This window comes from Halyomorpha halys, unplaced genomic scaffold, assembly GCF_000696795.3.
Source record: "Halyomorpha halys isolate HHAL.00 unplaced genomic scaffold, Hhal_1.1 Scaffold418.1, whole genome shotgun sequence".
NCBI lineage: Eukaryota > Metazoa > Arthropoda > Insecta > Hemiptera > Pentatomidae > Halyomorpha > Halyomorpha halys.
Window position 1 is genome coordinate 743,218 of NW_027109309.1, and position 16,597 is coordinate 759,814.

Genomic DNA, 16,597 nt, shown 5'->3' on the forward strand with positions numbered 1-16,597 from the left:
AATATATCGAACCTTAAAACATCTATAAGAGTAAAAATATAAACTAAAAATAAATAATAACCTAAAACAGGATAACTAGTTCCATTAACCCTTATGATGCTAATTAAATAACTGCCTTTGAAACTTGGCATGATCCCAGCGAGAGATGAACGGGTCCCTACTTCCTAGTAAACACAGGTCTTTGGTATTCCCCAGTTAAGAACCCTATACTTATAGTTCACGTTTCGAATTTCGAATTACAGACCGGTCCTTAAGTCGGCGCTAAATCACAAAGGAATTGAAGGACTTGGAGATGCCAGGACAAGTCAAAGGGTACATAATTCTGAAACTTGAGATTCGAAACTAGTTGTCGGCGCATGAATGTCAAGTCAAGAGTTTTTAAACTCGCTGAACTCGGAACAGGGTTTCCATAAGGCTTAAGTAAATATAAATAAATATATAAACATATATATGTAGAGCAGAGTGGTAAGGCACCATGCTTCTAACTCCAAGGATTCGGGTTCGAATCCAGCCGTAGCAGATAATTATTTTCTGTTTCACTGTAGCATTGAGTCAGGCCTGCGGATTCGACCCGGGCCCTCGCAGAGCTTCCATCCAGCCTCATTAAGTAGGTATTCTTAACTAATTAAAACCTGGAGATTGAGAGCGATTCTGACCAAATTACCTCCTTGCACAAACATTGGTCCAGTAACATTATTTCCTTACTAAGCAATGCACCCCTAACCCTTCTTCATGGGTTGTAGCGGTACAGATTATTATTTTTTTTTTTTTTACACAACTTTTACTTACGCCCCCCTTACAAAGTACTGCAACGCTTACCCTTCATAGGTTGTAGTGGTAAAGATTTAATTTTTTAATATATGAACATAGGCTAGGTGTGGTCAAGTTAGTGTTTCCGATCCAAGAGTCAATCCAATTCTGATATGACAGAATAAATATTTATCTGACTCGACGGCGCAAAAACTTGAATCCGAAAAATAAAAGCACACAGCTTTCTCCTCTGATCTATCCTTTTCCTTGCAGAAATACCTACTTTATGCTATAAGTCCGCTACCTCATTCACTATTTTTGGAAAATTCAGACGGTCACCCTGAGATTACTACTCAGTTTAAACCAATGTGGGAATACGAAGATTTATTTCACTTAATTGCAACGAAATAAATATTAACTGGCCGAATCGTGCAGTTTGGAATAATCTAACCAAAGCTATAGGCCATCACGGCTGTCCACTGACTTAAGACTTTTGGGCACTCAAAGTTGGTACAAGAAATAGGCTAAACCAGGAAAAAGAACCTGTTCATTCACTCAGAACATTCACAGCATAACATCACAAGATAGGCTGCCTATAAGGTACGATGTATATTACTCTTCATTGGGTCATACTACACTCTTCATTAACTGGTTAGTATATAAATGCTACGATTTTAAAGTAAAACTTAAAGCCAAGAATACCTGCACATATCTTCTTTCCTGCTAAGTTCATAATTTTAAATTGATATTATACCATGTTTACACTAACCGCTTCGATTTATGACCAAACCGGACACGTTCCAAGCCCACATCAACCCTAAAGTTGGATTAACGTTAGAAAGTGTTACCCCGAAGATGGATTGGACTACAGTCAAATTTACTACTAGAAGCGTAGAAAATAAACTTTTTCACACTTCCTGCATAGGTACAAAGCATCTAATTGCTATCATACCTCCAATAGTGAGAATAAAAGCGACTGTTAAAAATAATTGAAAAAGCAGTAAAATTCGTACTAGTAAATATAAACTTTTTCTCTTCTTTGTTTTCACATATAATTGCAAAAACTCACGTGCGACTTTTGACAGGTTTTTATTTTATAATAAACATGATCTCATTGTAATCGTATTAAAAAAAAATGAGTAGCTGCTTATAAAATGAAGGAATACTCTTCATATTAGAGTCTTGAGAAATTACCGCTGGCCCGTAACCAAGTTCTGACCCGGCGCCAATCTATTCGCTATCCCTTGGCTCTATAGAAGAGTTCTCGGATATATTATTATTATCATCTGTGAAATTACGCGATCAGTTTATTCTAAAAATATTGTTCATATTTCTACGCAGCTTTAATAGTGGCACACCTAGAGTCCTCTTGAATTTGACTTATTTTAAAGAAAGTACTGGAGACTGAAATTACTTTCTTAACAGGGGTCCCCCTACGATTTTCATAAAGCTAGTAGGAGTAAAGTAACCTCAGTCTACGGTAAAATCTAAGTAATACTTCAAACACAAAATAAAATAAAGAGAGAGTTTTGCCAGATATTATTAAAGCAAAGCATTGATATACGGTTGTTTTTTTTATTCATTTTTAAAACAATAATTTGGACCCGCTGTCATGGAATAACGCAATCAGCAAATTATGCGATGAGAAGGTAATTTAACTAACATGGTAAGCTTTGCGGATTACGACGCTTCCTAGAGCTACATTGCATCACAGAGCTGCATCATCCAGCTTCTCTATATTTTTCACCTTGTAAAGCATGACAACCCCGTAACAACGTCTTCTATAATCTAGTGGTATATCACTTTATCCGTGACGTCGTAACCGGCAAGAGGGAAATGGAGATGAAAACAAAAATTACATTACATTAACGAGTCTCTAGCCCTAAGATAACCTATGCTGCTGAAAGCTATCCTAGGACTAACCCCACACCGAAAGGTATTGGGTTGGCTTAAGACCTAAAATAATTAGTTGCTATGTATAATTCGATTATTGGTTGGTTTAACCAATTAGTCATTAATTTAGGTATCAATTAAATAACAACAATAATATCAATAAAAATCTGAACACAATTTTAAAGGGAGAGTGGATTGTGGGCTTATTATTTAGCGATGTGATAGCAATTAACATTTTTTAAATTCACCTAGAAAGTTGTAATTTTTAAACAATAATACTTTCTTATAAGTAAAATCGAGTACAACCTTATTTGTTTAATTAGATCGGTACCAACTCTATTTTGATATGCTAGAGTATCTATGATTATTAACGAAGTATTAAAAGAGCACATAAACGCTCTGTGTCAATATGCCCCTGCAGAGGTCAAATACTATTTGCTCGACACACGAGTATACCGGTACTGCATAATTTCAAATTTCTGCAATTAAACAATAAGTAAATTGTAAAACATAAAATATAACATAATTATAATGAAGTATCACAAAACAGTGTTGGACAAAAATAATTTGAATTAATTTAATTTGAAATCACTGAAATAAAATCAACATTACAAGTAATTGTAATTCATAATTGCTACTTGATAAACCATTGTAATTGTATTCTGGTATTACAATCACTAGAAGAGCCAAAGTAATTGTAATTATTAATTACAATAAGTAATTTCAACTGCTATTTGATAAACGTTTGTTAAATAATACAAACAAACAAAATGTAGTAATAAAGAGAAAATTATAAATCTGTCTCATTCAAGGGAATTAAGTATTACTATTTTATTCATACAATATATATGCAGAAGAAAAAAAAAGCAATAAAAGAAATTGCAATAAATGTAAAATAAGATAAATAATAGTAAAACAATTAAAATTTTATATGATTTTCGCAAATATAAAAATAGATATAATTTAAATTACAGCAAAGAAGTATACATTAATATAAATAAAATAAATAATTTGGATATAATCATACCTATGTACGTTAGCAAAGTTAGAGATTTACAGTATATTGTTTAGAGATGAGTTTATTATTGCTACGAAAAAAATCTTTGAGTTATATAATTCATAAAAATTTGGAATGATAGATCTAGCAATTGATACACAATGCAAATTTTGTAAACTCCATTTAGGTCCTTTAACGGTTATTAATAGATCCGTATTTTATCATTAACTTTTTTCTTGTTTGCTTAAATAAGATAAATATTAAAGAAAAATATAGAAAATTTAATAACAAACCGTTGTTGACCTTGGTTTATGTTAAGATCCATCGCAATGAATTTTTAATCATACAAAAAGAAACTTGAAGACTTTCCTCAGTCTCTTCCAGCCCACACATCATATAAAATTCTATTTATTCCATCACAGCATTTCTTTGATTAAAATGTATTACGTTTCGAATCCAACCTAACCCGACATCAGAAGAAAGAATGCTAAAAAGATTCGTGCTGACCGAAAATGCCCTTAGGCGTTCGGCATTCGTGTCCGAACAGGAAGAAAGAAATCGACTGGCAAATTGCTATTATAAAAACATAAAGACCTTGAATTAAAAAAAAAGATCCCACAGGTTGTTACCAGATTAAACTATTATTACAACACATAAATGAAAATCATCTACTCTTTAGATATTGTTACTATAAAATATATTGTTTACAATTCCCGATAATTCCTCAAAACGCCAGCCCTGGCTACTTGGAACACAGGTGCCTTGATGGGGGCAATAAACCACGATAAGATAAAGGGTCAATATAAATATTGTTTCAGCCTGACGATAGATTTTGAAATTGAACAAAAGTGTCATAAAGGAATAAGTGGAAATATCCGCTGTCAAATATTTTTACAATTGTTTAAGATGACAAAAAAAGACAACGGAGTTGAAGCATAGTTCCGTTTCTCATGTTAAATCTATATTCCGGGCCGCCAGTGGCAACTAGATCGTGATGTCCATTGTCGGATCAAGCCCTGCCATCTATATCCACGGATCTACCTCACCACTTCCTTCCGCCCCTTAATCAATGCTAAGTCAGTTCCAGTTTAATATTCTTCAACAATGCCTTAATTGATCATTAAACCTACAGTTATTTCAATGCTAATGGTTTTAGCGGACATCAAAATGATTTAGTTATCGCTACTATGCTTGAGTAATGGCACATCTCACAAAAAAATAATTTGACGTATTCCAAAGACATTACCGTAGCTTAGGATTTCTTTCTCATCTACTCTCCTCCTACAGACTGTCCCAAAGCTAGCAGGATTATCACAAAGCGATCTCAGTCCATAGTACAATCTATGGTCTGTGTCAAACACAAAATAATAAAAAAAAAACTGTAGTGTGTCACAAAAAAAGAACTGTGTCAAAACATTTTTATTTATAATTTAATTCTAAAGCTAAATACGTTTTGAAGACATTATTTAAGAATCATTAGACGTGTTGTATTCATGATAATGTATTCTTTGACATTAATCATTACATAATGTATTAGTACGTTCCGAGATATCAATTGTATATATTTTAATTATTCTTAACGTAATCGATTTTTCGATCCCTACTATAGGTCATTTAATTATTATTGATTTTTACATCCATATAATCTTAAAGACGAATCCACGCATTTAGCTAAAATTAATATATGATTTCGAAGATTTAAAAATCTCTTTAATTATTTTTAATAATAATCTAAACAGAATTATAATAAATTGCAACACTTTATATATTTATAAAACTCTTTTCAAAATATTTATTTTTATAGACTACTGTTTTTTGGTGGCACAATGATAAGGCACTAATAATTTTAAGAAACCAGGTTCGAATCGAGCGGTGGTAGATAATTATTTTCTGTTACACTGAAGACGTGAGTAAACCCTGTAGATTCAGGAAACCTCTTGAGGTCCACCCATACTCATAAAGTGGTTTCCTTTAATTGGGAGAAAATCCGGCGGTTGAGAGCTATCTTGTAAAAAATCACCTCCTTGTCTAAGCGTTGTTTTAAAAAACAGTGCTTCCTTACAAAGTACGGAAACCATGACCCTTCATGAATCGTAGGTTCATATTATTACTATTTTTAGTCATATTTCGGCTCATTAGACATTTTCGAAATATTAATTAAATAAATTTTCACCATAGTCTCTGATTGGCACTATAGTTTTCGTATATTTAAAATAATAAGCATTTATTAAATATTTTAACATAAGTCTTTTCCAAGAGGATACTTAGTAATTTCTCAGGGAAAATGTTAAGTAAAAATATTGACATCGTAAGATGCCTGAAGGAAATTCATTAATTTAAGTCCCAGGGACTAGAATCACCTCAACTAACAATAATTCGACACAACTAGCTCATCATACCGATATAGTAATACAATTAATAATATTCGAAATATTCACTATCGTTGTGTAAACCAGTTACTGCAATGTACTCAACTGTTCGATAAATGAAAAGGTACCATTATCATTTTGCATGATTACTCTATATATTATTATTTATAACAATACAATCAAAATAAACTAGCCGACTGGATGGGTCCTTACTGGCCCATTTTTTTTAAGATTCTTATAATATATAATATAATACTATAATGCTATATACTATATAATATAATGGAAAATAATATATAATGGATATAATATATAATAGAAAAGGAATTTTAAAAATTTAAGTTGTAGTAAAAACATCAGGAAATGTAATCATTGAGAGAGGTTCTCGCCATAAAACCCCTATCAGTCACAGAGTTCCTTCAAATAAAACAATAAATTGACTTATACTTCAATAAAATTTCACATTGTCCTAATGAAATTTGCTGCCTAATGTTAAAGAAATATTTTTACATCTATCAAAACATAAAATCAGGCGTATACGACTGGAATATTTATTCTCAAACAATAATTATTCCGTAAAAAGAAAATAACATTTTTTACGAATCATTAAAAGATAATTTATTTTTCCAATGTTATGTTTCATCTTAAATCATGTTTAGTTATACCATTAAGTATATTTAGTGCAATCAATTATATAACCTGTTTTTTCCACTGGCTTTTGCAATCTAGATATTTATTTTCGTTCTTATTCGTTTATCTTTAAATTCACTTTTATTATATCAAATAAAAATGAATATGCAATACGATAAATCATACTTATTCAAATTAAAAAGCCATAGATACATTATCTCTGTAAAAAATAAAAATAAATAATTAATAAACTCAATTTTTCTTTTATAACTAGCAACTCGTTTGCTTCTTATGCAACACATATACCTGACACTGATCAGCCCAAGGTCAAGAATTAATGCTTTAAAAATGTATACACCTTAAATAATATTTATGTTTTAATTAATAAATATTAATACATTTTTTTTTGTCTTGTACATAAATTATTTTTTTTATTATGTCATTTTATTTTATTATGGGTATAATGCAGAATTATATTTCTACTTACTCAAATCGTGATAGAATTTCCTTGGAATATATATATTTCTTTATTATAATTATTTTAATTAATTTTTTTCTACATATATAAGTAATTGACCGTATAATTTAAAATAGGAAGAAGATGGTCAGGGTTGCGGTCAAAAAAGGACAAAATAGTTTTAATTATTAATTATCCCACGTTAATTGAATGTCTGTTTAACCTATCGTCTTGAACAGCCGTCGGACAATAAATATTTGAAAACTATTTGGTTCTTTTTTGGGCGCAACCCTAACCATCTTCTTCACATTTCTTTTTCCTTTTAATTCAGTGAGTACTATTATTATTATTTACATATTTTTCCTTTTTCTCTTTTTTTTTCTTCTATTTATCTATGAATTGTATAAATGAGTATTTAAATACTAATAAGTAATGACCTATGTATAGTATACTATAGTAATGAAGATTGTATTAATTCTCTTCAATAGAATAAAATAATAATTAAACAAAACATTATCAATAAGCGGTAAATAAAATGTGAATTTGATTGATATTTTTAAATTAATTCTTTAAATCAACAATAATATGGCAGATTAGTATAATTGGTATTCATATTAGTAAATTATTAAAAAAAGGTACTAAATAATAAATCTATATTAAAAATATGTATGTGGGCGTTAAACAATTTTCATTTTCTGCTCTACTTTGAATTGTAAGTGAAAGTAAAATGTAACTATTATCAAAACACCCGTGAAAAAACAATATTCATAACATTGGTTTATTTTTTTTACTTATCCATTGTTATTTACTGTTAACAATGGGAGATGGTTATTTTTTCTTATTAACAAAACTAAAGATAGTTAAAAATTGAAGCTTTATTACTATTTGTTTCACTGAAAATTCGATTTCAAGTGTTTATTGAAATGTGAAAAATGATTATCAACTTCGTATTGCATAGAATATAAAAGTTCAACAAAAAATAACAAAGCTGTGTGCTATGGAATGGGATCGGAAGAGTTCGGACCCTCTCGGCTATATCCGATTTACATAGTTTTTAATTCCTTTAAAATTAAATAAAAAATTTATTTTACAATTTATATTTATCTATTATTTATTAGAAAAAAAGTTATAATTTATGAAAAAGTAAGAAAATAGAGGGAGAGTTTTATTTTCATGATTAAAAATATATTTTATTATAAACTTTTTGGTACATCTTTATTTTATTACCGTGTGTTTAATACAGCGGTAAATAACTGTTAATTATTTGACTGTTGTATATTTTATCCTCGGTAAAAACTAAACATACAAAGCTGACAAAGAAATTATATTCATGCTATCTCAACACTCGATTTTTTTTTAATTATAATACATTATCTGAATACAACAATTTATTGTCATAATTAAAACAAAAAATTAAACTACCTTAGTCTCGATATCTCTAAACCTTGTAAGATAGTCCTGTTTAGGAGATTTCAAATGCTGAATATGAACTATAAAACTGCATTTCGTGTATAATTTCTGTAATCAATCTTATCGAAAAAGATTTTTACAAAACTATGCTACACGGTAACCTCGAAATATTCAATACGATCGTTTCACCTGGATACTTGTTAATATTTTAAAAATGAACACGCACTGACCTCCAAATTTAACACTGACAATGAAAAATGCGCCTTGAGATCGCAAGAACAAATGGTACTAAATAGTACTAATGAATATTCCACTGAGCTCAGTGGCCTACTCGAAATTATACTCCGAGTCTTTACCATAACTGACTCACAACGTCCTGGTTTTTCCGACAACTTGCTGCAGAGAAATAATGCGCAGTAAATACCAGTAAATACCATGGTATATACATATAATCCCGCATTACCACATCGTCTGAATCACAACCAGCCATAATTATAGCAACTCTCTCACGATTGTCTCTAATCGATTCCATTTCACAATTGAACAATATTTGTAGCACTATGATGCAAATTATTTAACATTCCATTGTTTATTGATATTCCACAAAAGCATACAATTTTATGGTAATTAATCATAATAAAATTAAGTTTAATTTTCTTTACCCTAATTGTTTACTTATTAGCTATTATTTAACTCATACACCTACTCATGATTATTTTAGATGTGCCTATATTTTTTAAACATTATTATTATCCATTCAGTCTCCTCTAATTTAATTTTTATGACTATTATTTATTTGCTTTTTTTTATATATTTTATTTAATATGTATATATAGATGGCTTACTTCACAGTAGTGCTAAGTAATTTCCACTAACTTTAGATGAAATACAATTAAACGCTCTCTCTACAGTCAAAAAATTAACTGATATTTTATTTTAACCGAAAGAACCTTTAATTGCATTTGTAATGAAGTTAGTGGACATGTATTTAGGTCTCCTGTGAAGTAAACCATCGCTATATTTCTTTTTTTTTATTTAATATGGATATATGATTTCATTGGATATGTGCAGCCTTAATACTCTATTTCCTTAATTAAAAACTAAATCTGTACCCAGTGAAGGGTCGATGTACTTTCTAAGGACTTACTAGACCAACGGTTGTATAAGGAGGGGATTTAGTCAGAATCACGCTTGAGATTTTTACCGAATTAATGGTGCCCCCTTCATGAACAGTCCTGGGGTCCAAATCACCTGTAGAAGTTCTTGATTCACTTTTATTAGAAATACTTGAGAAACAAAGTGATAATAATGCGAAATAATTAGATATATGCCATTATAAATCTCCCGAACGTATTTTAATTTGATTGACACGGCCACATCCTTCAAAATCCCCATTCTTTTTCTTTCCAGAGATTTGGTAAATAATTAAATAAATAGACAAAATCATAAGAACCTTTTTTATTAATTCATTTTGACTTAGTCTTTTAGTGCTTCACATTGAAAAATGAATAGTTTGTGTTCATCCTGTTATATCTGTAAGAAAAAAAACATAGGTTCTACACCGATTGCTCGAATTTAAAAACTTTTTTTTTATATATTCAGTCTCCTTAACGTGCTTGGAAAAACAAAAAAAAAAAATCCTGCCAAGATGAAGTAATCGGGCTCCAAAATCCCAATAAAAAATATGTAACATATCACTGGGCACTCTGGTACGTGAATAATATTAAAAACAATACTGCTCTGCGTGCTGAACTTTATATTACAATAAGTAATATAAGATAGTCAATAAATTCATTCAAGCCTACTTTTACAGTAGTTAGTTTGGGATACGAACATTCTATCATGCTAAAATATCCACAGAAGGCTAATAGATAATGTATGAAGAGCTTCTTGGGAATCTTGATTTGAAGAGGTCTTGGAAGCTCACCCTTTAGTCTCTTAATTTTTTTATCCATTGTTGATTTAATCATTGTTTCAATTTATTACTTATCAGATTTACTAACCGTTACTACATTATGCTAAGATGTTAATAAGTCCTTTGTGCCTTCGAACTCTTTAAATGGATCGTAACTAAACAATAACATTGCATTCCTCGATGAATCAATAAATCTAGGAATTTATTAATTTAGCGGATAGTAGATGACATAATGTGGCATTTTAAGGCTGAAAAACAAGAATCTGGCCTTAGACGATTACGACTCTTACAAGCTAGGAATAAGAAACGCATTCTTGGTGACGATAGCTCACCCTTTGCGTGTTTACACATTTATATGCCAGCCAGCGATGGAATTCTACCGTGCATTTCTATTTAAGAAGCGACTATCTTGATCTTCCTAGTAGCGATGGCAACAATGTAAATTGCCTTTTAAATTGGCCTGCTGCTTATAGTGAGTGCATTACAATACTCAAGGCGCCTTTGATATGTAAATGGTTGTTTTCTAGTCTAATAAAATATATAGAAAACATTGATAGAATCTCTTTTTTTTTTCTTTTTTTTTTTACTTTCACTTATGTACATATGAAATGCATTACGAGTATCGCGATCCTTCAAAATTTTTCATCCGAATTTCAAAAATAAGGAAAAACTATTCTGGAGGTCCCCTGAGTCCAAATAACGAATACACGCAAAATTGTCACTGCTTTTTTATTTACGAGAACAACCTAGCTCAAAAAACGAGATATAGTGCGAAACCAAAATTACATATTCAGGGTATACGCTTGCTTAATTTTGCACTTTCTTGCTATTTTCTCAAAATGACTCAAATGATTTTGATTAAATTCCTAATATCAATGAACAATTAAGTAATCTTTTATATAAGCTAGGTCTTATCTTTATTGAAAAAGTCTTACAAAGCTTAAATGGCGAATTTTCTTCTATTTGGCTATTGTCATAGTAACCATGGAAACACGAAAACATAGTAATAGCTTTTTTTTACTTGAAATATAATTAGAACATAGTAAGGGGATTTTCATCGTGGATAATAAAGAAATTGCATTTAGGAACCAACAAAGGAAATTATTTCAACACAAAGTAGGCTTAAACTTCATTAAACTTTGTTTTAGTGCTGTGAATAATTATACTATTCAACATTATACAACTCTTGGAACGATGTTATTAATTTTAAGTCGGTCCCATAAACGCCATCATATTTGTTATTAGTCTATATCCAGCACCGATAATTATCACCGCATTACTTTATAAAAATATTTTATTTTTTTTTATTAGTTATTTATTTTTTGTGCGAACAAACTAATTTTTACTATATATTTTTTTTCCTTTTCCATTATTTTAGTGTGAAGTACCTACTTTCTTCAGTCCATTTCTTTCAAATCTGTTTCTTATCCCCACTAGAACCCTGATTTTGAGTTGATCTGTTTTCTAAACTCTTCCCTGTATAATCAATTTATATTGTAAAGAAAATGCTATTGAAGTTCCCCTTCGAGTTGTCCAAGGTAACCTCACAGGCTCAAATTGGATAATTTTTTTTTTTTTAATACCATTATTGATTTCGAGGGGACCTATACTGATCATGAGTCCTTTAATAATTTAATATTCTATACAGTATTGTGGTTTCCAGATTTTCCATAAAGTTCTTTATTTAATTCTATTCGGTAAGCTTCATTTATAAATTTAGTTCAGGGAATCTTTATTTTTTATTTTACACTTAAAAATACAAATAAATTTTCTTATAAAAACCATTGATGTTTGGAGATGTAAAAATTCATTTTTTATTGTGTACACGTTTCTCTGTGGCAAACTGTGAATATATCGATTGTACCGGCTTGCAAAGGTTTTATAACCGTCGTAGGAAGGCAATCAAGCTTGGTGTTGTGTTTTTAGTTCTCACTACACTAAGAACGTTTTCTGTTATTGAACCGTAACTAATAAAACATTAATAACAGTAAAAACATTTTATTAGTGTCCACCACCACCCCCGCTGTTCAACATGGAGAGCATTCTAGTCTTATAGTCCTATATAGTTCTCAAAACATAAGAAATTTTTCCATTCTTTACCAATTTAGCATTATTAAATATTTTTATTTTTGCTTTTCACTGGGGTGTAGATAACTATCTCTTAAGCCGATTGTAATAAAAGTATGTAACTTTAGAAAATTTTATAAATGTTACTTAAGGTCTCCTCCGAGGAAGTGAATAATTAGACCAAAAATTATATTTATTTGTGATTCCAATTTGATTTCATAAGTCTATCCTGTGATATTTTATTAAAAAGGTAGCTGACACTTGACCAAAACAAAAAGTATTATTTGTTCCTTATGATCGAAATCTTAATAATACTAGAAATCGAATCAAATTTGTAATATAATATAATTTGTGAAATATTAGACGAAAAATTATATTTATTTGTGATTCCAATTTCATTTCACTAATTTTCCCTGTAAAATTTTATTTTAAAAAGTAGTTCACATTTCACCAAATTTAGCCATACTAAGAACGTAACAGATTCTATTGGCACTCATCCTAAGATAAAAAAAATATTTGTTTCTCACCATGAAATTCGTAATAATACTTGAAATCAAATTAAAATTTTAATATATTGCACAATTTAGGAAATTTCAGCCAAAATATTGAACAACAGGTGTGTTAGTAATGGATATTAAAATTAAGAAACTTCAAAAATATAATAGTGACTATAATCATATTTAATAAGTAATAAAATATTTAAGTATGATCTGTTATTGGGCTTTAAGACTGTAAGAGTGATATCCTTAAAAAAATCTAACAGAAGATTAATTACAAAAATAATCACTTCTACTGACTGGCTATTACATACATATGTAATAAAAAATAATATTAATAATAAATAAAAATTTATTACCTATAGATTTAACCTGATACTCATCAATACACTAGTGTTGACGTAGATGAATATTGAACATAATGGCTTTAAGGAAGCTAAACCTCAATTTCCTCCATCTCCTACATTGAGTAATGGATGGGTATGTGTCTGCAATATTCATGGTGCTCTCCAGTCATGACCCAGTTATTTATCAAATAACATTAATTTCCTCTTAATTTTTTTTATTAAATTAAAAAGACAAATTTAATAACACCTTGAATTTGGATAGTTTTGAATTAAGGTATATTATTGGTTAGTTAAAGGGTTATGACTGAAAAATTTAATTTAACCATTTTTCACCACAAGATTCTTTTCTTTACGAATAAATCAGCCCAAAATCTTTAATGAAGGCTCTCATGTGCCAAAATTTAAAATATATTAATTAGATCATAGGTGGCATTTTATATATTCCTGAAACGTTAGAAATGTAAGCCTTACTTAAAGACTGGATTTTTATGCAATAAAAACTCAAAATGTATTAAAAACATCCAAATCAATTTATTTCTCAATTTATAATATTAATATACAGTAAGCTTACCCAACCTTGTTTAAATAAATTAAACTCACTAGATACTGTCTAAATTTATGCAAACATAAATAAAAACTACTCTGACTAAAAATATAAATTTTGTCCATAATTGTAGAATTATAAAGAAACCAACTGTATTAAATTTAAGAATAACTCAATTTTAAGTTTTAGAAAAATGTGATAGGCGCTGTGTATGATGGAATATTTTGAGGAACGTCGCTCCGTGTGGGTCTTAGTTGGGCGGGTCCGGCGGGGAAGGGTTTCGTTCTTGTGTTAGAATCTAACATGTTATACAACTACCCCTATATAGTTAATCGTAGATGGACATGAGACGATTGTCTGGAGTGCGGTCAGTATACACAAATAAGTAAAACGTATTTATTTTTACCGACGTTTTGACCTGAATTTCAGGACTTCATCAGGGTTGAAAAACAAAGCGAGATAACACCCTTAATTAAGAGTAAAGAAAATAATTATAAACAAACTTAGAAATATATATAACGATATATTAAGTAGATAGTAGTTAATACTAACAGTCTATTAGTTCTTCTGGTTAGTTTTTCAGCATATTTAAATACGAAAAAATAATTCATAAAACTAACAAATAATTCCAAGCAGAAAAACATTAAAAAGTTCCATTAAAAATATGCTAGTATATTCACTTTCAGAATATTGTTTAAAAAATGCTTTAGCTAAAAAAAGTTCAAAATTACTAATAAAAACGTCTGACGGAAGAATGCGGCGTGGTGGAAATCCAAGTTTAAACGAAAACAAGCTTATTTTTGAGAGACTTTTTCACAGTTATCCGAAACCTGTGGGTAATACTATTTCAAAAAACATTCGTCACTTCTGTTTATATGTTCTTTTTTTTTTTTAGTTGAATTTGATTCCTCATATGTTAATAAATGCATTCCCTTACATCAATTTTTTAATAGAGACAATATAGGATTACATCTAAAAAGGTTGATGAAGTTCCACTCGTAATTATCTACAGTTAAAGGAACACTGACCTACAACTTGGAAAGCCCAACCACAACCCGAAGACTGAAGCCCGGGCTACTGCAGGATATCCTGTTATAAAATCTATATTTATATCATTTTTGTCATGATCACTCTAAAATTTTATTTTATCTTAATTTTTTTTTCCCTGCATCTTTTTCTTAAATTCACTTTCTTTTTTTTTCCATTAGAAGTCAATTATTTATTTTGTTAAATCGATAAATGTCATTGTTTTTAACTTTACTTTTATCTTTTATTAATAATTATTATTTTAATCTATTTATTTTATCTTATTATTTTTTATTTATAACATTGTATGTAGTTAGCGGTGTCTTTTGTATGAGACTACGCCCCCCCCCATAATTAATTGTTAAAAAAAAAAGTACCTCTTACCTAAGCCATGTAAGGTCCACCAGGGCCATTTATTATTTACCATAATACATAATAAAAACCTCAATTTTTTGTTATCTTAAACTAAAACATTAATATATACATATACTTACATACACATATACATAAAGTATATATGTATATATAAATTTTATATATAAATTTTTATTTACAATACTGCCTTTGATGAATTATGGATTCCTTGTTTCATCTTAATAAACATTAATCTTAAATAATTCATTTATTATTTTAGAAATAATTTTCAGACCCTGCGACAAAAACCTTCAGTCCTGTTCGTACCGCAAACGAACGCTTTTAGATCGAAGACAAGACATTTTTCATTTTTCTTCCTAATAGGACTTTCATCGCATCTCTCGCACGATTCAGAACGGAGCAATTTTATTTCTAGGTCATATCCTACTTCATCATTTAAAAAGGGTTCTTTAATTGAGCTTTCGCCTCTGATATAAAAGTTTTTTTTTAGTATCGATAAATGGTTCTAAATGATAGCTAACATGTTTCTCCAAAATGACGATGCGACTTTCTTTAAATACGAAATTTCGTTTATCACCTAATCACTCAGTTCATCGCTACTCAAAATTACAGAACTCAGTTGAAAAACAAAAAAAATTATAAATTATGTATTTGATAGTATGCATATTTTTGTTAACTTTATTAGACCAGGGCACAATATTCTGCAAAAAAATTTTAATAGATGGATGTGAGGTGTGAATTTATAGTTAGGATTGTCCTTGAGGGTGGTCAGGTTTGCTGAAACTTCGGACAGTTAAATTATTAATAAATAGTGTTTGAGATTTGATAAAATTTATTAGACAATAAAACCAGTCTCGAGGAAGTGATAACATATATTGTACAACTCCTATTGTAATAGGCAAAAATTATTTATTAAAATGAAATATTTACATCTGAGTATTTGTTTTCCTATACAGCATATCTTCAAGCCGTGGGATATTTTTAGATAAGTTTATTGTAGAATATGGTTGTGGTGGTTAAGAAAGGTACAAAATTAGCATAAGAAATGTTTATTAGGAACCAACGTTTTGTTCCACATTGCAAGGGTGAATTCTGGTTGTTTTAGAATCAACATTCATCCGTGATGAAACCCTCCAAAGTGGAGCAAAAAATAACTAAAAAAATAGTTTGCCTGCTATTTTTTGCCTTTCTTGACCACCACCCGGACCGATGTTTTGGTTTGTTTTATTTTTTTGGTTTTTTCAACTGAATTGCTGAATCCTAATTTTTTTTAAAAATAAATTAATGGTTTCCTTGTTTAGTCTTACACTTTTTATTATA

The 16,597-nt window shown here is 29.6% G+C and overlaps 1 protein-coding gene across 1 annotated transcript in view; it reads left to right on the forward strand.

The window, feature by feature from the left end:
* The first annotated feature begins 13,390 nt into the window (after positions 1-13,390).
* LOC106682488 (aquaporin) overlaps positions 13,391-16,597 on the forward strand; it is a 57,378-nt gene continuing 54,171 nt past the window's right edge. Inside the window, exon 1 of the mRNA XM_067047502.1 lies at positions 13,391-13,465. Within this exon, the coding sequence (XP_066903603.1) occupies positions 13,391-13,465 (75 nt within the window). The remainder of the gene's footprint in view (positions 13,466-16,597) is intronic.